This window comes from Vigna unguiculata, chromosome 3 (genome assembly GCF_004118075.2).
Source record: "Vigna unguiculata cultivar IT97K-499-35 chromosome 3, ASM411807v1, whole genome shotgun sequence".
NCBI classification, from domain to species: Eukaryota; Viridiplantae; Streptophyta; class Magnoliopsida; order Fabales; family Fabaceae; genus Vigna; species Vigna unguiculata.
This window is the reverse complement of record NC_040281.1, coordinates 34313612-34337189: the sequence shown is the minus strand read 5'-3', so window position 1 is coordinate 34337189 and position 23578 is coordinate 34313612. Positions and strand designations below refer to the sequence as shown.

The 23578-nt window shown below is 31.5% G+C and overlaps 2 protein-coding genes across 3 annotated transcripts; one reads left to right on the top strand and one right to left on the bottom strand.

Annotated features, from left to right (window-relative positions):
- Positions 1-1002: 1002 nt before the first annotated feature.
- On the bottom strand, positions 1003-5741 carry LOC114178147 (probable methyltransferase PMT2). Of its 2 annotated transcripts, none has more exons than XM_028063882.1 (7): positions 5584-5741; positions 3927-4578; positions 3581-3791; positions 3106-3400; positions 2487-2858; positions 2166-2243; positions 1003-1638 (listed from the first exon to the last, which is right to left on the bottom strand). In XM_028063882.1, exons 2-7 carry the CDS (start codon positions 4569-4571, stop codon positions 1407-1409), a joined length of 1833 nt encoding a protein of 610 aa, XP_027919683.1. In that variant the 5' UTR covers positions 4572-4578; positions 5584-5741; the 3' UTR covers positions 1003-1406. The 2 variants fall into 2 exon arrangements, with proteins under 2 accessions (XP_027919683.1, XP_027919682.1); XM_028063881.1 differs by lacking the exon at positions 5584-5741 and adding an exon at positions 5339-5577.
- A 10871-nt stretch (positions 5742-16612) lies between these two features.
- Positions 16613-23020, top strand: LOC114177228. The gene is made up of 10 exons (XM_028062495.1): positions 16613-16975; positions 17506-17597; positions 17717-17824; positions 19582-19664; positions 20115-20248; positions 20635-20684; positions 20975-21067; positions 22087-22178; positions 22542-22648; positions 22742-23020. The coding sequence occupies exons 1-10, from the start codon at positions 16766-16768 to the stop codon at positions 22781-22783; spliced, it is 1011 nt and encodes a 336-aa protein (XP_027918296.1). The 5' UTR covers positions 16613-16765; the 3' UTR covers positions 22784-23020.
- The last annotated feature ends 558 nt before the right edge of the window (positions 23021-23578 follow it).

Here is a 23578-nt window from a genome sequence, read left to right as displayed (position 1 = left end):
ACAAATATGTTGAATGCGAGAGGCAGAGGTATTAATTGCCCTGCAACTCAAGCAACCAGTCCCAACCAGACACAAAACATTGACAAAACGTCACATTATTTGTTTTACGCCACATTCTAACCAAAAATCAAATCAAGCATGGATAAGAAAGACCCTCTGCCGACCGTGTTATGATTCCATTGAGGTGGGTTGTCCTTCAATTAAAGAAAAAGCTATAAAAGACTAAGTGAGTCATGTCATGGAGTTAGGTTTATATTTAATATTTATTTACTAGGTTGGCTATACTATTGTGGGAGTTGTTTCATTTGTTATTCATTATTAGCTTCAAATATTCTAAACACTGATTTTGCATTTCTATTTAATGCTCGTAATGTGGATATCATTTCACTTACTTTGTTCAAGTAGTGGGTCAATTTTAAGTATTGAATGTGATTTGATGTGCCAGAGAAACTGAGTTCCTGATACCATTTATCAGCATATCAGATAACCTTAAAATCATAACTAGCTCAAATCAAATCCAAGCCCAGTTGATATAATTAACCATTGATAAACCCCTCAATTTGTTCTTTTTCTTTTTGTTCATTGTGTATCTCTTCCCTGTAGAAATAATAAAAACATCGATAAAGTTTAATTCATTATAATTTTTACCATATTCCTTATACGGCCATAAACATATTTGTCACTATATGCATATCCAACTACAGTTAAATTTTCAGATACTCAATATATCTGATATCAGATATCACCTCCTATAACTGCACATCTTACAAACATCTCGAAGTTTTAATTTAACAATTGGAAAATAAAAATAGTAAACGATTTAGCAAATTACCTAAAATGTCAGCAGTTTAAATTTTGTGACAATTCTAAAATACCAAAGTTGATTTAAATATTAAAAAAAAAACTCCTTGAACAAAAACTAAAACAGAGTTTACTAGATATAGAAACTTAACCACAAACTTTGACAAATATGAGGGCAAAAAGGCAAAAGAAGGGTACTCGTTTTAAGAACTAAAACTTAGAGTTTATGTAGGTGTACATATTAAAAGAAGTACAAATATAGGGTTCAAATTATTAAACCTAATGAATATAACTATAAAAAGGAAGTGAGAAAGAGGTTGAGAAGGTGTTCACTTCTGAATGCAACATTGTACAAGATAAGTAACTTACTCCAAAAATTGCCAAGTGGCATAAACCTGAATCATAATAGGTTTGTAGCTTTCTTCATCAATAAATTAACAACATATTAGGTAAGTGACAATTGTGCAAAACTTCTTTAACTTCTAACTCTGTCACTGTTGCAATGCCCAATTGAGCCAAAATACCATATGAATTCTGTGAAAATGGTATGCAGAAAGATACCGGTAGCCAAAGGGCAAACCAGAATTCCAACTTTGGTTCAGTGATTATTGTGTTGATGTGGAATTTCCACCAGTAACCCAATACTGCTTAACAGCAATCAGCACCTTCTCAGGAACAAGAGGACCGTCCTCATGATCAACCATTTTAGTATCCCATCTCATTCCTCCAACTATTTTCTTTACCTTAATTAACACATCCACTTCATCACGGAATATGACAGCTCCTTCTGGTCGCAGAATCCGGTCCATCTCCAAAAGAATATCTTCTGCATTGCATCTGCATTTGGTTTCTCACACACATGATTGAGGCACAGGAAATGAACACACAATTGCTATAAGCAAATTCAACTAAATATCTACTGATTCTGTCTGTTAATGATATACCAAGTCCAAATATCTCATAACCTGAAAATTACTAGATCTACTCAATAGTACATGATTATCTAACAACCATACCACACATGTTAACAGTTACTTCTTCATGAGTCCTATTTTAGACTTCCAATAAACCATTTTACACGCCCAAAATTGACTACTGAATGAAACAAAAAGACAGATATGATCAAATTACCACCTGATTCCCCACATAGCACCATAAAATATCATACAACTTGAGCGAACTTTGAAACCGTGTAATGACAATATATATTAGTCCAGTTCCAATTTTTTAAGCCTATTACCAATTTCAGGTCAAATCATCAAAACTATAATCACAAGCTAAGCAGGCAACAAATAAGGATTAACATGTGACTGCAGTTTCAATTATAAGTTAACAAGTTGAATAGTGACAGAAGAAAAACTTACTTATCCTTGTACAGACTAAAGAGACCAGGAGCATGAATGAGGTCATATGTTCGTGGATATGTGGAAAAGGCTTCACACCTGGGTGAAAAAGGAACCGAAGAAAGATCTTTAACAAAACTAACTGCTAAAAATTTACAAACTAATCACAATTCAATACAAAAAAAAAAAAAAACATCATATAGCATCAGCAAACAACTTCACATGATATTACATCTATTTTGAGAATTATTAAATGATAGCATGTGAAAATAGTCATCAAATTTAAATAATTCAGACTAAGAGCAGACACGAATGAATTGGGATAAACTTATGAAACCATACCAATCATGATAGATGCCAATTAGTCCTCGCTCATATATCACACCCAGTGTATTTGTCTCAGCTATAGTAGGCACAACATTCATGACCCATAACTTTGAAGAATGGATAGCAGCAGCAAAACTACCCAATCCAGCATTCATATCCATAATGTTACGGTACCTTCCCGAGTCCAACAGTCTATTAATTCTCTTGTAAGCATTTACATGCTTTTTCCACTTTTTGTTGTCATCCTGGTATGTCTCGGAGGAAACTCCAGGAACTGAGCCACTGGCAATTCTAGGAGGAATGGCATAAAGCCTGCTTGGAAATGGCTTCAGATTCCCACCAGAAACTTTAGGACTTGGGGTAATGCAGGCCTCCATTTTCTTATACCTATAGCCACAGAACAAAGCCATTCCAACTCAGTACACCACTTCATTTGAGAACAAAGTTAAGCAGTGCTCACATTTAAAGGACAGAACTATGTATAAATATCAGCTTTTTATCCCATCATTTTATCTTTTATGCATAAATGTACATGTATGTTTGTTTTCATGACTGGTAGAAAAAAGTAACGGGAATATCAACACTAAACCATTAAAATGTAAAATTATAAAACTAAAAAATGAGGCAAACATACCAGACGTCATCGGCATCTGAGGACTTGCAAAATTCTACACTATCATCATCTTGTCTTCTCTGACATGATTCAGAGTCTACAACCTTTTGCCAAATGGCTATTTCAGCCTTCTCTGACCTCTTCACCCAGCAAAGTTTCTTAGCAGTCTCTTCAATCTTTCTTTGTTCTTCCTCAAGGTCTTCCTTAGGTCTCTGCCAGGCTTTGTAGTTAACCTTCCAATTGATTGGAGGACCCGAGAGCACCCAATAACCACCAGGTCTTAGTACTCGATCAACTTCCATCATATATATTCCATCTGCAAATGAATAGCCCAAAATGCAGTTTTAAACAGTTGGTATCACAAATAAAACAATGCAAGTTCAAAAATCAATCAGAAGCAGGAGAAACAAGAATGGGAAAGCAGTGCCAGTGGTTTCTTATTTACAACAAGTAGATTATATATTAGAGAAGCTAGTATATGATGTGAAGTTCTTACTATTTGCTCCCCAAGGTATCAAACAGCGAGAACAATGAGCCATGTCAAAGGCTCTAGATGGATAGGGCAACTTTATGCTCCCCAAAACGCCAATGACAGCAGGGACACCTCTTTCAAGAGCAAACTGAACTTGTGCTTCATGATTATCCCTTGGTGCAAAGGACATGGCAATAACATTTCTGCTCCAAAGATATGCACCCCAGCTGGCAACCTGAGCAAACAACCTGACATAAGAATACATAGCCAAAAAGTAATGATGCAGGAATGCAACTATCACATTAAAATGTACAAGAATGGCCAAAGAGATTTGACAAAATTCATCTGGAATTTGAGATGAAAAATATACCCCACAACCGGTGTCTAGCGCTGTTCTCACTGTCCCATTAGTTATAGGTATCACAGATGCTATTTGATTAATATATTTATCAGCACCTTGAGGAAACTGTGTTCCACCACCAGGAAACTTGAACACATTTCCCTCATATTGGATCCAATTCTGAATAGCCTTCTCTACTGTAAGGCTCTTGTAGGGAGCATTAGCAAATGGAACATAGTCACGGCTCTTCGGCCAAGGAAATGGTGTAACATACCCCTTGGGTGCAGGGATCATACACTTTAACTTCTCTTCCTCTCGGGGGCAGTGTCTCTCTCTATAGATCATGTTTTCCCTAGGAAAGGTCATGGCACGCTTTTGATGCTGACATGGAGTGTAATCAGTATAGCGAGCAGCACATGGTTTAAATGCCTTAGGCTTTGATTCGGCTTCATCAATTTCACCAACTTCTCCACCATGATGAGAGTCAAAACTTAAATTTGGAACTATATCACATTCTGCATTTGTCTTAGTAATTTCCAAAGCTATGCTATCTCCCTTTCCAAAACCACTTCTCTGCCACGCTCCTAATATATAGAAGAAACAGCACAGACCAACTACTATGACGATCTGTACAGAGCTTCTAGTTCTACCATCAGCTGAACTTGTTTTGGCCATTTAGAACCTGAAAAGGGATCAATTCTTATTCAGAACCACAATATCAAGGCTGTAATCCACAACAACCACTCAAGATCTAGCATAAAAATCTCATGTCAAAACAAGATACCTTTTGCTTCTAATGAAGAAAACAGACACGTTGCAAGTTTATGATACAATCATACAGAAAATAAAAAAATAAAAAATCCAACTATTGATCATCAACTCGTCAGTTATTACTTAATTATAACATTGAGGGTAAGAAACTTCAAATCACAACAATAGAAAAAACCAAGCCACTTTCAATCACTACCCTGGAGAAATTATTAACTAGTCAGTAATACACAGTGACCATTGCTGAAAAAGTAAAGAAAAAGAGAGTTTAAAAGTGAGCTCCAGATCTGTTCAACAGTCTGAAGCTTAAGCTCCATAAGTTTCACTTGTTTGTCTTGGCTATCCAACAAGGAAATAGAAGCATTTACACACCACCCACAACAACACCAACTTAAAAGAAAAAACATACAGACATCTTAACTAACCCAGAAGGCGAAAGGAACACAAGGAACACGAACTCCAACAACATACTCACTCGAGAACGAAACCACCAAATTAAGAGCTATACATGAATACCCACGAAAGCTAAGTAATCAAGAACAACTTCATCTACATAATGAAGCATAAAAGACTCAACCTTGGATCCCAAGAAGAAAGAAAGAGAATTCAAAAAGACAAGGACAATAAGTAGAAGAAACGAAGAAATTCTGCTGATAGAATTTAAGATCTCTTACTTAGCATATGAAGATGGGGAAGAGCAGTAGTTTGGAGATCTGGATTCCAAAGAGAGAAGAGTAAAAGAAAGAGGAAAAATGTGTCAAATGTTTCTTTTTCTAAGCAATCAAACAAAGCAATGAATTTCGTACATGCTGCACCGAAGAGAGAGTGGGAAAGAGAGAACAATAAAAACCTACTACGGCTAGAAATGATATACTAGTTCTAGCATAAACTTAAAACATATGACTATACAAAAGTCGACCTTTGTGAATTCCGGAAAAGATGTTTTAGTTTAAACTTCAAAGTTTAATTATGTAAACTCTGTAAGAGGAGATAACTTAATTCTGGTATTGTTAAATGCAGTCAAAAACAAGCATAGTAGGAAAAGTGGGAAAATGAAAAAAGATAAAGCTACTAATCCTTTCTCTGTCATCTGCTGCTAAATTATGAGATTGTGTACACTTTTACTTTATTTCATTTTATATTTTTATTTTTCAGTAATTATTAGTAGATCTTACACACCAATCCCTTGTCCTTCTTCTGTGATTCCTCTGAAAAGATTGGTACATGTAAAGTTTAGGATATATCTTAAAATACAAGGCTCCCATGTCCTAGTTAAATAGTAAATAACAAGAAATAAACAGGGAATAAGTTAATTCATATTAGAGTTCATTCAAAAATAAATAAAAAGTAGTTGAAAGTTGGAAAAAGTTAAATTAATTTATTAAACAAAAATTGGTTGGTAAATTTAATTATTAAATAATAAATTTATATGATTTTTTTTTTACTTTATGGACAAAAAGTGTACTTTTAGCTCATTATATTTAAATTCATTTTACTCTCTCTTGTAATTGTTTTTCTTTTGTCATAAAGATTTGAAATATTATAATAATTAAAGTATATAATTTTAAACCAGAGGAGATAGCAAATAAAGAAAAGGTTTGTTAATTTTTTTTATTTTTGTTAAACAATCAAATAGAAAATTTTAACTTTGCAGCTATTTTAATTAAATTAGGTGTAGTTGAATATTTGTTTAACATTATGCTTTTACGTTATATTTTTTTTATTTTTTTCTTAATTGATTTTCGTAAAAAAAATTAAATATTTTTTAATAAACATATTAGTTGCATCTAGGGTGAATTTAATTTAACTTTTATTGTACTTGTTTGAGTTAAAATATTTATCTTTCAATATTCTTTAAAATTAATTAATTTTTAAAAATTATTCTTGGAGTAATGTTATCTCCTCTTAAAAGAATATTGTTATTGTACATACATATGCAAAGGTGTAGAAAATTTGCAATCTCCTAGTAACATGACCAAATTATCATCAAATATGTTTTACTTGGTGAAAAGGTTCAGAAGAGATTCATGGATAGTTATAATTGGTGTGTGGTTGAAATATTGGATCTGTTTTTGTTTCTCTTCTTTATTTTATTTTATGCATTCTCTTAATAAAAATTAATATAAGAGTATAGTAACTAATTTTCAATGTAAGGTTAATAAAAAGGGTAATTTTATTGGTCCCAAAGTTTGATATGTTATTTCACAATAATTAAACTTTTTTGAGTGATTAAAATATCATGCAAAAACTTTAAGATGTTGTCCAAAATGTAAAAATGTTGTACTAAGATGTTGTTAGTCAAGTGTGTTGAGATTATCTTAGATGCATCAACTATAATTTATTAAAAAAATAAAAATAGTTAACCAGTAAAATCTATATAAAATTGTAAAAAAAATCAACAAAATTTATTTTATGGCTTATATTTGATAAAATGACTAACATTAATTTAAAAATGTTGAAGATCAAAAGCACTAAAGTTGTTATTTTTGTGACACAAAATGTTTAATGCTATGTATGTGTACTGTCTTAATCCTAGGTTTAGTTTCCAAATTAAGAAATTAAATCTTAATAGTTTGTTGGTTGTAGTAGTAAGGGACAAGTCTGATGCAATGTGCAGAAATCGAGGTTGTATGTATTTATTTATTGACAGGAGTGTACTACAAACACTTTATATCCTATCACAATAATACTAGCATTTATTACAAATTAAATTTTACTTAATCAAAAGTCAATAATATTCTAGAAAAAATAATAAGATTAAGCTATAATTTTAGGATAACTTTTGTATAGATAGAAAGTTATCAAATTGATATGTTATAGTAATTATATAACATATTTTGACAATTTATTGGTAAGTAGTGTCAGTTCAAGATTAAGTTATTTTGACATTGACATTTTAATTATTTTGTAATAAAAAATTATATTGACAACCAATATAGAAATAACTTTTTTTTCTCTGTTCAAGTTTTTTTTTATTTAATCTGTTTTTCTTTATTGATCACAATGTTTGTAAGGATGTTTTAGAAAAGTAATTTTTTATTTGTACTATGACTTAGGGTTTAAGTAGCCACCGACAAAGATGAAGGTGTGAAAGGAAAGTGGAGTGAGAGTATTTTATGGTAAAAAGACAAAAACACAGATTTGTGTGTGTGAGGGACATTGCTTCAATTATCTATTCCATATTTTTTATTCTTAACTATATACAGAAAGATTTTTATTTACTCACAAAGTCCAATTTAACTTGTATAGAACAAAAAGAAGAATATAGTCCAATCACAACGTTCAGATTTAGATGGGTTAACGGATAGTGGTAAATATATACTATTTTAACCAGGACATGATGTGTGCACATTTTTTCCATAATAATAAAAAAATTGATTATAATTAAAAAATATATATAAATATTATTTTGGTAAAAAGTAATTATCAAAACATAAAACTAATTTTGTATTGAAGTATGCATGACAATGTTTTAATTTGTATTAATTGTTATAAACATTTAATAAAAGTACTTGCATTTTTATGAAATTTTATAAATCATTTTTATTTTTATTATAAAAGCTAAAAGTTTCGTTAAGACAAATGTGTATATAAAAATAAGGAATAATATGAGAAATATTTAATTCAGTATAATAAGTATTTCACATATTTTATTTTTAGTATAGAAAAATTACAGTCTTATATAATTAATTTGAAAAGGATCTCAACTCTTTTTTTTTTTTTGTAAATTTAAGTTATTTCAAGATTAATTATATATTAATGTTAATTTTCATATAATAAATACGATTACTAAATATTATATTAGATTTAATAGAGCTCAAATTAGATTAATAAAATTAAAGATTCTGTAAGACCGTAAGTTTTTTTTATTATATTAAAATCAAAACATTACAAGAATATTATTAAATAATAATATATTTTAGAGATAAAAATTAGTTATTATTATCTAAAATAATCTTTATTATAAATAAAAAATTATAATTGATTTGTGAATTAGAGTATAAATTGATATGTAACATTAGCGTATGGTAGCTAACTATAGAGACCAATTTAGACTCTAATTAACAAACCAATATAATAGTTTTTTATTCATTTATTTTATCATCAATAAAGATTGAATAAATACATAAATACTTGGATACTTCAACCTTTTTACAAAAAACATATATACATCTTACAATGGCATAAATCACTAAACCTAACTCTAGACCTCATAAAACCCCTATAACACTTATAAAAATTTATCATGTTTGATACACCTTTTATCACTACCATTGGTGATGCACAAGTAAATGATCTCAGAATTGGTCATTTGTAGTATTGCTCGTATAATCCTTTTATGGTTGTCAGTCATTATGATTTCTAAGACCAAATTTTTCATCTGTCATTCTTGCATACCTGCACACAACTAACAAAAAACAAAATACAACAAGACGATAGGGATCTACCTCACACTAAAACTAAACCTGAGATATAGAGTTATTTTTGGATACATGTAATTCAGGTTTGGACAATGATACTTTAACCCACTTTTTTAACCCATTCTTAACCTACCACTCTCATCACCCTTAGATCATCACATCACATCATTACAAAAAATTAAAATAGATGATCTAAGGATGATGAGAGTGATGGGTTAAAAGTGGGTCAAAAAAAGTGGGTTAAAAAATCATTATCCTTCAGGTTTTTGGACATAGACACCAATCAGAGTATGAGAAAATAGCTTTCAGAATTTTGCTTCTAATCCAAGCTCATGCTTTCGGTTGTACACCTATAAATATTTCCACCCCATCAATCTTTGCATTTCTAAACAAAACATTATTTCTATGATCTCATATACTTCTCATTAAAGTCATCCAAGTAAACTTTCAAATCAGATTTCCTTTTCTATTCAATCTTGGTATATTAAAATGATGAAAATGTTTCATGACTTTGTTGTGTAAGATTGTTATTATTTCTATCCATTTATAACATAGATCCAAAAGCGAAATTTTCTACCTTACATTCAAAAAGTAGATGTTGGTGGTCGAGCACTAACTTCACAGAAGATATTGTTCTATGTTTTATCTGATAGCGCTCAGTGGTGTTGAGATGACACTAGGCGGCGACGACGCTGATATGTAAAAAATGTGTATTTAAACATGTTTCTCGCGAGGCTTTGGGACATTTTCTTCCTTCCACGATTTTGTCCACCTAAAGTGACTGAGAGAAGCTTTTTGAGGTTGTTTGGGGTGTTGGGAAACTCTCATATTCCACCTTGGGTCCTCAATCTTCATCCATGGTGTTATCCCATTTTGGGGTTTGATGAGGGACAAGATTTACGAATTGGAGGTGCTGATGCGAAGGGGAGGCATAATTGAAGCTTCGAACAGCTGCAAAGAAACTGGGAGAAGGCTTGCATCTTCTCTTTGGTTTCCATTTCTTCCTTATCTCTTCTATTTGTAAACCTTAAGTTTTCCACCATGGAGAGCTATCTATTTGTTGAGATTAGATGAAATGAACTAAATTCTTATGTAATTTGTGTTGTTAATATATATATATATATATATATATATATATTTTTTTTTTTTTTTTTTCTAGTTCAAGTTAGTATTTAATTTATGTGCTTAGTGTTTACTGTAACTTGATCACCCATGGTTTGTTTGTGGTTCTTGAGGTAAATCATAGGTTCTCCACCATGGAAAGCTATACCTATTTGTTAAGATTATATGTAATGAACTAAATTCTTGTGTAATTTATGTTGTTGATATATATATATATATATATATATATATGCTTTTCTAATTCAAGTTAGTATTTGATTTTTGTGCTTAATGCTTTTTGTGGCTTGATCACCTTGGCTTGTTTGTGGATCTTGAGGTGTTGGAAAGTGTCTTTTGAATCTATAATTGAAATTAAATACCTAATGGAGTGTGTATCTAAGGATAAAACATGTTTCCTTAGTAATCTTAAGACTCTTGAACTTAATGGATGTTTGCTTAATTAGGATCTAAGGACTTAGAACTTGATGAGTTATCATAGGCTCAAAGTCACTAGGAATAGGATTTGAGTAATCTTATGAGTTGATTTTGACTTGAATATGGAATTGAAATGTTTGTGAATGCATGTGAAATAAGTGAACGAAATCTAGTCTTGATAATTGTATATATATCTATGTTAAATTTTTGTTGCACACCAATTCTTTGATAAAAGTACATAAATAGTTTCTTTGTGTTTTTGTGAGCTTTGTTGTCTAGTTGAATTGTGAATTGTGAGAGTTATCATGTGTTGCACAAGTCCATATGGAGAGAACGATATTGATTACTTGCTATGTGCAACTGGTGCACTTCCCGTTTTCCACTAACATCCTTGTAGATTCTAGTATGTTTCTCCATATTCCTTTATATAATCATATGCATATCTACATTTCTATCTTGCTAAAAGTGTCTTGTTAAACCTTTGTATATCCTTTATATCTAAACCCTCTATCTCTTTTGGCTTACAAATTGTTGACCATTTCACCCATGCTATTTTCTTTTCATGTGTTCCCTATTCCTATAAAATTGTCTTTGTATTTTGGTTATCTCTTTTACAATTGTTTTTGGAGCTTCAAAGAAAGATAAATAAAAACGTGGAAGGGCAATTAGGACCGATTTAATCAAACACAATATGCCTGCAAAGGATAATTGTCTACCTTTCTGTTGTCTCAGTCTCTTCCTAATTTGTGTAAAATTGGATCCCAAAATTTTACATTTCTACAATTTCCACCAATTGGTATCCCCAAATATGTAAATTCATTGTTGAACAATCCAAAACAACAACAAATATGCTAAGTTGATTGTCACTAACTCCAACACCTCTCAATTTGCTCTTATAAAAATTCACTTTAAGTCCCGATGCAACCTCAAAACATCTTAAAATAGATTTCAAGGTTAAGACATTTTGCGTTTTATCCTCACAAGAAAAAGGTATCATATACTTATTGTTGCATGCTTACTTCTATCTCTCTTCTTCTTATTTTGACTACATTTCAAAAATGTCAACTTTGTGTCTGTCTAACTATACTTGCCAGTCCCCCTTCTACAATAAGAAAGAGAAAAAAGTGCAAGTGGATTACCTAATTCCTTTTGAAGGTCTAAACTCTTCCGTGGAGCTTCCATTAACTAGAATTGAGATAGTTGTTGATTTTATGCATCCTCTTACCCATTTAATCCATCTCTCACAAAATCCTAGTTTTTCCATCATATGATTTAAAAAATTCCACCTAAATAAGTCGTAAGCTTTCTCATAATCCACCTTTAAAACCAAACAAATTTTCTTTTTAATTCTTATCTCATCCATGGACTCATTTGCAACTAAAACACTGTCTAGAAGATTCCTGTCTATAAAAAAGTTTTATTGTGTTTCATCTATTATTTTAGGCAGAACCCTCCTCAGCCTACTTGCTGATAGCTTTGAGATTATTTGGTATAAGCATCCTACCAAGGAGATTGACTTTGTACTTCTTTAACTCTTGCTGGTTTTCTATTATCAATATGAGAGTAATAAATGTTGCATTACATCTTCTAGGCCATGTTCCTTGAATATGAAAGTCGATGACTGCTTTTATAATTTCATTTTTTAAAACTTCCTAGAGGTTTTTAATAAAATTGATATCATTAAAAAAAACTTGGATCTCATCCTTCACCACCTTAGGTTCCTAAATCCATTCCCATGTATGTTCAGACCTTTTATTCCATTTTTCATTCTCCTCCAATTAATTGCAGAATGGTAAGATATAGAGTAAGAGTCCCCTAAAGCAATCCATTTTGTTCTTACTTTTTGTTTTTCTAAGGATTCTTGGTAGAAGCTTATTTTATTAAGTTCAGCGAAAATTTCTCATCTTTGCCTTCTCCTATTCTCACATAATCCACAATTCTCTTCCATGATGTCTAAGTCTCTTATTTTTTTAACTATTATGTTTTTCTTCCTATTTATTTCCTAAACACCTCTTTGTTCCACAATTTTAAATCCCTTTTTACCATTTTTAGTTTCTCCTTCTTAACATATAAACATGTGCCATTTATTTGGTACCGTCTCCAAAAACTCTTTATGATATCATTAAAACCATTTACTTGTTTCCAAGCATCTAATACTATAGAGGGTTTAGGACCCAATCAACTTCATTGGTTTGTTGATGAGTCCATATTCAAGAGTAAGGAAGTCAAGGAGAAGCCACGCGGAATTGATGAGGCTTCTATGGAGAAGGATGAAGGTGCGGAAGCTAGAAGATGAGAGGAGAGGTGTTGCGGCAATGGTGTTTGGAGAAGCTCTCAAGTGAGGTTGGGCCAACACTCAAGGAAGAGGGCTAGAGGAAACCAAGAAGGAGAACTCTAGCCTAAGTTGATTCACAAAAAGAGAGGAGTCTGGAGTCATCTCAACAGAGTTTCTCTACTATATTCATGAATGAAAATACAAGGGTCTTAAGCTCTCTATTTATATTAGAAAAGGAGAGCCAAGTGGTCTAGAAAAATGGAGGAAAAAAGGGTCTAAAATGTGGTATTTGGAGCCAAAAAGAGAGCATGAGGCAAGTGTGACTTGCCACCTAAGTAAGTCACAAGGGACTTGCTTTTAGGCGCATAAGAGAAGCTTGGTGACCAAGCTTGGCAAGAAGGATCTAGATCCTCTCACAAATGCACTCTCCCTCTTGTTGGGCCAATTTCAAGCCCAACTCTTCTTTGGTCCAATTCTCTTCAAAGCCCAAAAATCCTCCAAGGCCCAATACATGGCCCAAACAAAAACCCTATTCTACAAAGCCCAAATTACAATGCCCAAAAATAAACCCTATTCTAAAATTTACAAATAAAGAGTCTTAAGCTAGGTCTTCACATCTTTCTTGGCCCATGTAAAGTTCATCTTGGGCCTTGTATGTGCATTGGAGGCCCATTCTTCTTGTATCCTCCTAGCCATTTCTCTTGTTGTGGGTCCCTTGGTTAGAGGCATCTCATCATTTGTAGAACCAATCCACAATGGTCAAATACAATTCTATCTAGGACTATTTGTTTACCATCTGACCAAAGATCTAACTAATCTTGAGATACTAGTATCCTATCAATTTTACTTTTGGATGTTCCATTTTCTCTAAACCATGTATACCTACATCCGACTATTGGTAAATCAAACACTACTAAACTCTCTAAAAAGTAATTTTATTCATAATAGAGACTATTCTATATATCAATAGTTTTTAGTTTATAAGATGATATTTAACTTAGTCAATATGATGACTAATTATTTTTCTCTCTACATTATTATTTAATAATTTTGTTACAGTAGTTGTCAATAAATGTTATATTAAACCAACTATCTACGCAAAAAACAATTATAAAGAATAATTTTTATTATCAAATGTTACATATAATTGACTATGGGTATAATTTAGCATTAATTATAATTAAAATTAGTTTTTATTTAAATAATTTTATTCAAAAATGATTTTAGGTTAATTAATATTGTTCGAACAAAAGAAATCCAAATTTTTTACAATAAATTATATATTAAACTCAAAGAAAAAAATTTGGAAAATATATTATATGTAATAAAAATGTATTTATGCTCCTTACAATTTTTTTTTCAAATTTTATTTTAGACCTTTATCATTTTAAATTAATAATTAGTCTTTCAAATTAATTTTAAATTGTATATTTAGTGATAATTATTTTATTACAATAAATTTGAAAAAAAAAAATAGTATATAAAATTTTGAGACTATTGCCATATCGTCTTTGTGACTATTAGGGATGTTAATGGACCGTGCGAGTATTTGTTATTCAGGTATCCGCATATATTTACAAAAAAAATTATAAAAATGTTTACCAAAATATTTTAACTATAAAAATCTAGGTCCCGAGGTATTGTTCACTTTGGAATTTTAGCTCCGTCACGGTTTTGACCTTAAAAGACACCTCAGAGGGTGGAAGGAGGTAGGAATATTTAAACTTCGCTTGACCTCGACTTCTATGCGATGTGGGACTTATTGGGTGTACCGGAACAAGCCCCCCAATCGAGGGCAAGGAAAGTTGAAGGCTCGTCCGCTTTGGAACATTTTAGCTCCGTCACGATTTTGTCCTTAAAAGGTGCCTCGGAGGGTGGAAGGAGGTAGGAGAATTTAAACTTCGCTTGACTTCGACTTCTAAACGATATGAGACTTATTGGGTGTACCGAAACATATATATATATATATATATATATATATATATATATATATATATATATATATATATATATATATATAAAAGAGTATTTTGGTAAATTAGAGATTAACGAATATGGATATCCACGATACAAATACTATGATATTTGGTTCTTCCAATTGATTCGTTCTTGGAGGTTCTCTTGTGCTTGCTATAATTTTTGCTTTGTTAATTTTTGAAATTTTGTTTGCAATATTCTTGACCTTATGATCTGAATATATTTTGATTGTATTGAATTACTTGAGAAGTAGAAGGTTCTCTTGGTTTAGAAAGGTTGTTGGACAACGTAACATAGTCTTTGTTATGAGGAAGGTTTAAGACAAGATGGTAGTAGGTGATTTTTCTTTTTTGGTAGTTAGTATGAAAAGTTTTGTACTTTATGATGCAAGAAGCTTAGCTTCATGGTGAGGGTAGAGGTTCAAAAGGAGATGGGGAAGAAGAAAGGATAATTGATATTAATTTAGGAATAAAAGATACAGGTAGAGATTTAGATAATGTAGGATTGGTCTCTTATTCTTCCACACACACATGCACACAAATTGGTTTTGAATATTTTTCTAAAGAGAACAAATTGGGTTTTTGTAAGATTCTTGAATATTTTTCTAAAATTCTTGAATATTTTTCTATACATTTTCATCAGTTGGTATCCAAAGTTGTTTTTGTAAGATATTCAAGAATTAGATCCTAACTATTTTCCTAAAATGGTTGAGAACAAGTTTTCTTTAAGGTGTCTCTGTTCATAGACTTCCTATCTTAAAATCTTGGACAACATTACCTTATAAACATAATACAATTAGAAATTCTTTCTAAAGAAACTCCTAAGAATAAATAAACTTAATATTATCCATTCATAAATATGATAAGGTAGAATTCCTCCTTTCATTATCAGTTTCATTGTGCTTCTTTACATAAAAAAATAGAGAAATAATGATAGAAAAAAAAGTTTTCATGAAAATATATATATATATATATATATATATATATATATATATATATAATTTCTTAAATTAATTACGTTAATATTGATATAATTTACTTCAAATTTATTTCCTTCTTAAGATTGGACAAAATCTATCAACATTGATATTGTAAATTATAATAAGACGATTTTGGAATATAACATTGGTTTTAATTTTTTACTTTTTGAAATTTTATTCGATCATGATATAAAATATTCTATTTTGGTCATAAATACTCTTTATCCAATGGAAGAGAATGTTACTGTTGTAAATTGCAAGGCAAAAATGCATCATCCACCCTAGAATGTATGGGTTTTGAAATTAACGGTGGGGATTTTGTTTTTTCCTCTTTACTTATCCATATTTATATCTCACTCAATTTTTTTCCTTTCCTTCTTTGTCTTTGTAACATGAGCACCCCAACCTTCTCTAGCTTTTGATGATATTTGCAATAACTTGACACAACACTCTAAAATTATAATAATATTACATGGTTATAAAACCACTAGTCCAATTTGTTTTTCAATGATTTTCCTTTTTATTTTATATTTTATGGTTTTTAACTTATTTATAAATATAATATAAATTTACGAAAACTAACTTTAATTTCAAGAAAAAACTTATATTCTAAAATAAAAAGAAAGATCTTAAGGAAATTAAATTTGCTAAAAACTAGCATTTATATATATATATATATATATATATATATATATATATATATATATATATATATATATATATATATATATATATATTTTGATTGTTTGAAGAATTCATTCCAAATTTTTGAAACAGTTGAAGTAAAGAAACTGGAAGTGTAGTGTAGTGAGGAGTCTTATCCGCTGCTCTGCTCGTGGGCACATAATCAAAAGGATTAACATTCAAAGTTTTTCTTTTTCGAATCCAACTTTCATAGTCTTCACCTCACATAATGCTTTCAAATTCAACGTTAATTTCTTCTTCTATGTTTTCACCATTACCTTCCACCCTCATCGGTCCCCACAAGCTTTGCTCTTCCTTCAAAACCATCTCAAAACAAAGCCACGCATTTCTCCACAGAAAACCCTTTCTCCCGCACCACTTCAATTTGGGTTCCAAAAAGGCCCTTTCTTCAGTTTGCTTCTTCAACACTGGAGACAAGGCACTCTTTTCTTTCACTCTTTTTACTATTTATTCATTCCTATGAATTTGAGTTCATAAATTGTCGTGGGAATAGTTGTCTTTTTCGCTTTAATTTACGTGCATGTTTAGTAAAATGTTTGATTTTCTATGCTACTTGTGATCGGCTGAGAGAACGGAGAATTAGAAGAGTGTTTTTTTTTTTTTTCAAAGTGGGTATATGGTGATTGGGATTTTAGTTCACTCAATACCAATTTACTATCATAATATGATTCCCTTCGCATGTCTGAATTGAGTGCATTTCAGTGAAATTACGAGTTAGAAGTCTTTATGTTGTTTGCTTTTGTATACAATAATATATGAACCAATTTAATTTCGTAAATTATTTATAAAGATCTTTTGTTTTGCCAATCAATTAAGAATCTTTCTAAATATATTTTTTAATCAGTAATCTTATCATGCATGACAATGTACTATTGATTATAATGTAAACAACTGTAATGTTATGAGTGCGTTCTAATCAAATTCTGTAATCTTTTGTCCGTTTTTCAGGAATCGGGATTGGAATGGCCTATTCTCAGGCGATGGGAGGTGCCTTGGAAATGGCAAACAGTTTCATTGACTTCTCTTGCTTGTGGATTGGGGTGTGTTTTGAAGATAACATTTGGGAACTTCTTAGCTTTACTGTCAATTGATTTATATGTTATAAGATTTCTATGTTACTGTTTGTTGTATGTTGGGCCATTAATTTATTCCCAGGCAGTTTTGTGTTGACAGGTTTGACCGAAGCAGTTGCTCTGCCATATCTTGGGATCAAACCTGATGTACTAAGTTTAGAAGACAAGGCAGAGATACTTTTGTTGGATCAGGGGTATGATACTCCTCTGGACTCTTTTACCTTTGTAATATTTGAAGTTAGTTGGTAAATTGTGAAACTAGTTCCACTTTTTTGTTCTGAAGTGTCTTGGATGAGTCATTGACTTGCAAAGAAGATGTGAAACCACATTTTATATAGCAAATATCACATTAGGCTTTTAGGTTGTCATTCTTTTGCTCAAAACTTCATACTTGTAAAATGTTTGAATTCTTACTTTGTAAGTGTTAAGAATAGCCTAACTCAACCCCATAAAACTGACTTGTAAGGTGAAATTTGCACTCACTTATATACTCTAAATTGGCCTTATCTTTAGTCGATGTGGGACTTTCAACACACCCCCTCATGCCAAGGTATAGCAGCCTGATAGCGAATGAAACAATATACCTAACAAATCTCGCTAGGGTAGGCTCTAACAATGGCTCTGATACCATGTTATGTAGTGAAATTTAAGCCTAACTCAAACCCATAAAACCGGCTTGTAAGGTGATATTCGCACCTACTTAGATACTCTAAATTGACTTTATCTTTAATCGATATGGGACTTCCAATAGTAACGTTTGCTTTTATTGAATTTTAGAGCAGAAGATTCTTAAAAACTGAACTTTCAACCTAATTTAATCTTACAAAACCAGTTTGTAAGGTGAAGTTTGCTCTTAATTATATACTATAATTTGATCACATTTGTAATTAATGTGTGATCTCCAATACACTCTCTCAATTTGATACCATCTTAGAAAGTGGAATTTAGTTTAACTCAATCTTACAAGATCGGTTTGTAAGATGAATTTATACCCACTTGTATACTAATTTGACTATATCTCTAGTTGAAATGTGATCTCCAACATAGATTTAGAAAGGAAAGAGAGAGTGTTATGGTACAGTCTATGTAATGTAGGCTCTTGATGAACTTGGGGGACATTTAGTAGCATGTCAATTTTTCCTACTTGGAAAGACTTACTTGCGGTCACCCTACCCTACCTTAGTTGTGACTTCTTTGGGTCCTTAATTGTAGCTCATGGGTGGTGGTTTAGTCCTATACTGATAATATGCTTTAAACAGATATTATAGTCCTCACTTTACAAGTTGATTTTGTGGGGAATGAATTAGGTTCTAAGCACAAATTCTGTGATGTATCAAAGCCTATTCTAGATTTATTACTAATTACTTGCATTTGCCATGCTTTAGGAACCTTGTGTGTGAATTGGAGTGTCGGGAGGACACCTAATCCTAGCCTGCCTTAGTTGTGCTGCCTCTTTTCACGTTGCTTTAGTTGCAACTAAAGAGAGGTTTAGTGTCACATCAACTAAAGATATAACTTAAATGGAGTACTTAAAGTTTGGACAATTCCTACCTTGCCAATTGTGTGGGATTGACCTAGGTCTAAGCTCAAATTCTAGGAAATATTAAAGGTGTGCAACTCAGTAGACATTGGTACTCACGGATACTAAATGCATTTTATCATTTGATAAGTGAACATACTATTTCTTAACTGCATGAACTATTATTATTATTATTATTATTATTATTATTATTTATTATTATTATTATTATTATCATTATTATTTCCTACAGCTTTAAACTTTAGTATAGAGTCAACCAGATCAATTATAAACAATAAAAGTATGAAACACATTTTGGCCTTTCTACTGTCTATACCTAATATTTGTTCCAATTTTCTTTCTGGTGTTGAAAACAAAGTACATAAAGTTTTCGATTACTTTCTTATTTTCTCCTATTATTTGTCTTGACAGCATGACCACTGCTGTTGTACTTGGAATAATTTATAGTGTTGCCAACAGTTTCCAGCCACTTCCTGAAGACTTCTTCAAATACGGTATTATCATTTAAGAACATTTCAGTTATATCTGGAAATAGGCAAAATGTTTCTAACGTGAGCAATATTTGCACGGCGCTGAGAATAGTGCCTATACGTACAACAACCAATCTAGAGCTCAAAATGATATTAATATAACTTCAGCATGAATTTCAATACAAGTTTGATTATTATTTTAGTGCATCTAGAGCAATTGATTGACTGCAATTATAGACACTGTGCTCAAGCAAGATTTATTCTTCAATATTTATATTAATGATTGGCATCGAACCTTAATGCTTGTACAAACCAGTTTGTCTTGATGAGCATGCTGTATTTCTGTCTTGTTGCATCATGTTGGTTTAAATCTCATTTTCCATAGTTTAGTTTGCAATTGGCTTCTATTTAGAAGAATTAGAACATGTTAGGGACTGATGCTTTTCCCATTCAATGGTAAAAACATTGTTACAGATTTGAGGGAGCCTTTCAATCTTCAGAAGGGTTGGCTTTTATGGGCTGGAGTTGGACTTGTTGGTTCCATAATTGCCACTACATTGACCGGAGTTGCTGTGTCTTCCTTCAGTGGAGAAACCCCACAAAGAGAGGTTTATACTCTATACTCTATTTTTAAAATTTTACTGGCAGATGCAGATGCAATTATTGGTTTCTACATGTTAAACTATTTTCTTTGTAGCATAGGTGGAAGCAATTTAGGGTCACTGATTTTCAAATAGCATTAGTATTGAAACACTGACCTTGGAATTACATCACAGCTGTTATAGTATGATGCTGACTAGCCATCATGGTATGGATCATCATAGCTAACTAGGAAAATCTGTATATCTTCCTTATGTACCTAAGCAGAATTAATCTTTCTTGACAAGATTCTTACTTTGTTCTGCTAAAGTTTGTCTTATATCATAGTGTTTCATTTTTCTGGACCTAAAACCATGTCGGTATCTCTTACGTGCTTCTATAATCTACTTTTCAGACTGATGCTCTTGTTCGCTTGCTTCCGTTAATTGGATCTTCAAATCTCAGGTAATTTAAGATATTCATAATCCATTCCCTTATTTTAAATTGAAGTTGCAGTGTTATGCTTTGATTAGAAAAATTGCAGACATTTGCAGTAAAATATGGCTTATGCAGCCAAATTGCAGTTACAGAGGTATCTAAAACCATAACATTGTGTTGACGTTGCAGTCGTGGACTGTAATTTCAGATCACAGTCCCTCTTTCTACTAATGAAAGGAATTTGTCAAAAGTTTCATCTAGGTTCTGTATCCTGGATTCTTAAGCCAGTGATTGATTGTGTTTATTTTTTGTTGTAGTACCGCCTGCTTGGTGGGTATCGCAGGTGTTCTTGCTCCACTCCTTGAGGAGACTGTATTTCGAGGATTTTTTATGACTTCTCTGACCAAGTGGTATTGTTGCCTTCGTATATTTTCCTTTCTATTTGACACCCGTTGATTTGTTGTTTAAGATTTGTTTTTTCTTTTTGATTTTAGCATTCTTTTATTCCCACATATCATGATAACACATGTTAAAGAAACTACAGCTTGCCTTGAAAGTGGGACTTTCTTCTTTTTGAATTAGATATGCAATGGGAGGATAATTGAACAGAGAAGGTTTCAACCAGTGCAGCTTCATTTCTATACTGTAGTTAGCTTATATCCTTGACATAAGAAGGAAAAGTTGATTAGAATGTATAGTGAAGTTTGCCTTGTGCTAGCTAGTTGCTATTTTTCCTTCCAGTTAGGTTTCTCACCATATGGGTGTATTTGGACTCATACTTTAGATGGCAGTTCTTCAATCAACCTGGGTAACTTTAATATATGGAATTTTACCTTTAGGAGATTTTATGTATATATACAGTGAAGGTACGGTTGGTCTTAGATATTTTTAAGGTTCAACTTGTAGTTCATAAAACTTCAACTAGTGCACTAATCGTTTGTACACAAACTTGAGCTTTCCAAAAATACTGTTCACATAAGAGAATTTGGAGGTTTCTTCTAACTCCAGAGATAGACAATGAAAGTGGGATAATTGGAAAATAAGAAAACAACAATCTATTGCTTGGTGTATGTATAAGTGATCAGTGATCTTAAGGAAAAATTATTACTTAAGTATTCTAAACATTTCTAAGAACAGTTTCATGATAAGGTAACTGTTTTGGTTTTTATTTTTATTTTTAATGTGTAAACTAGCAGTGTGTGGGTCTGAGTTATTTGGATTAGCAATGTTAGGCTAAATCAAAACCTGAACTTTCTCTTGTGCTTTCTTTGTGAAAAATAATCTATATCTGTGAAAAATCTTGTTTGCATAATTTGTAGATTTAACTTAATTAGATGCATCTCATGGATGTCTCAACTCGGTTGTTTAATTATGTTTTGTGAATTGATTGTTATTGGTGCAATTTTTCTCATTCACTACTTTCATGTAGGGTTCCTACACCAGTTGCTGTTATCATCAGCGCCAGTGTGTTTGCCCTTGCACATCTCACTCCTGGAGAGTTTCCACAACTGTTTGTTCTCGGTATCATGCAAATACTTGACAACATGATCTTCAGATATGAAAATAATGAATTGAATATAAAATAATTTAATTTGAACAAGGGGAAATGTCATTTTTTATGTTAACAAAAAAATTGTATCCATTTTTTGATTTTAGAAAATGTTTCTGTTTCAGTTAACACTTTCACAAGTAAATTAGAAATATAATTTCTGTTGTTTTCACTATTTTCTATACAAATATTTAAAATATAAAATGAAGTGAAAACATTTATGTAACTTTTTGTTGAAGAAGAAATCAAAATAGAAACATCTACTTCCTCTTGAAAGACGCTTTTGTGACTCCACATACTCTGAAGAAAATAATAGAAGTTTGTGGCATACGCAGGGACTGCTTTGGGGTTTTCATATGCTCAAACTCACAACCTTCTCACTCCCATCACTATTCATGCTTTTTGGAATTCAGGAGTGATATTATTTCTTACTTTTCTGCAGGTATTATCACTCCTTGTTTGCAAATTCTTTTAGTTTTTACAATCATCATTTATTCAATATTATGAATGCTTCTTTTTCTGTTTGTAATTATAGCTTCAAGGGTACGATATCAGAGAATTGTTGCAGGCAACTTGATGGAAACCTTCTCTCCCATGCATGGATGTGGAGCATCATGTATACAGTTTAGAATACATAACCATTTCTTTGTTTATATACTCCCTTTCCCTGTTGTAAAACATAATCAGATTGTTGTTTCAAACAGTGAAGAATGGTGTCAGTGGGTTACCTTGTCTTAGGTCTTCTGTGAGTTTAAATTATGAAATATTAATTAACTCAAAGCAAACAATAAAAAATATTCTAGTTCCAGGCTAACATTTTTACTAAATAAGGGTTAGAAATGTCATTGAATCTTCTTCTTACTCCATATATGCTATTGTGTTGATGGAATCATTGAATCAAATCTTTCATGGATTCAACGTAACTTTAGGCAATGATGAGGTTCTACTTTTGATCTAGTTTTTTTTTTTTTTTTTACAAACTTAAATGTTATTTAAGTTTCCAATGCCTGTGTGTACTCTATTTGAATGTTATACCTAAGGTTGTGTGCTATAGGCTTTGGTCAAGGTGAAATTAGTTTATCCAAGGTCTTTCAAAATTAGATTCTATTAGATCCAATATTAGCACACTATACTTGTTTTTATTAAGTGCAAACAAATATCAGTTTTCATCTAAAAGATTAAGTCACGTTAGTGCGAAAATTTGACGAAAGGACTATAGGTAATTTAAGACATTTACATGTATTTTCTTAAACTCAGAGAAACAAGTTAAAATAAGAGACCAACAAAATCATAAGTTTAAATAAGAGAATAACAGGTTAGGACCAACATGAACACTATAATAATAACAAATTTTTGTGCCTCTAGAGAAAAT

Bases quoted from the DNA above. Each gene is read 5' to 3' on its own strand.
- LOC114178147 (XM_028063882.1), bottom strand. From the start codon at position 4,571: ATGGCCAAAACAAGTTCAGCTGATGGTAGAACTAGAAGCTCTGTACAG. The intron at 2,859-3,105 runs GTATGTTTGCCT...CTGTGGCTATAG, and splicing joins TCAGATGCCGATGACGTCTG to GTATAAGAAAATGGAGGCCT. The intron at 2,244-2,486 runs GTATGGTTTCAT...TTTTTCACCCAG, and splicing joins ATTGGCATCTATCATGATTG to GTGTGAAGCCTTTTCCACAT.
- LOC114177228 (XM_028062495.1), top strand. From the start codon at position 16,766: ATGCTTTCAAATTCAACGTTAATTTCTTCTTCTATGTTTTCACCATTA. The intron at 17,598-17,716 runs GTGTGTTTTGAA...ATTCCCAGGCAG, and splicing joins TCTCTTGCTTGTGGATTGGG to TTTTGTGTTGACAGGTTTGA. The intron at 22,649-22,741 runs GTATTATCACTC...TTGTAATTATAG, and splicing joins TATTTCTTACTTTTCTGCAG to CTTCAAGGGTACGATATCAG.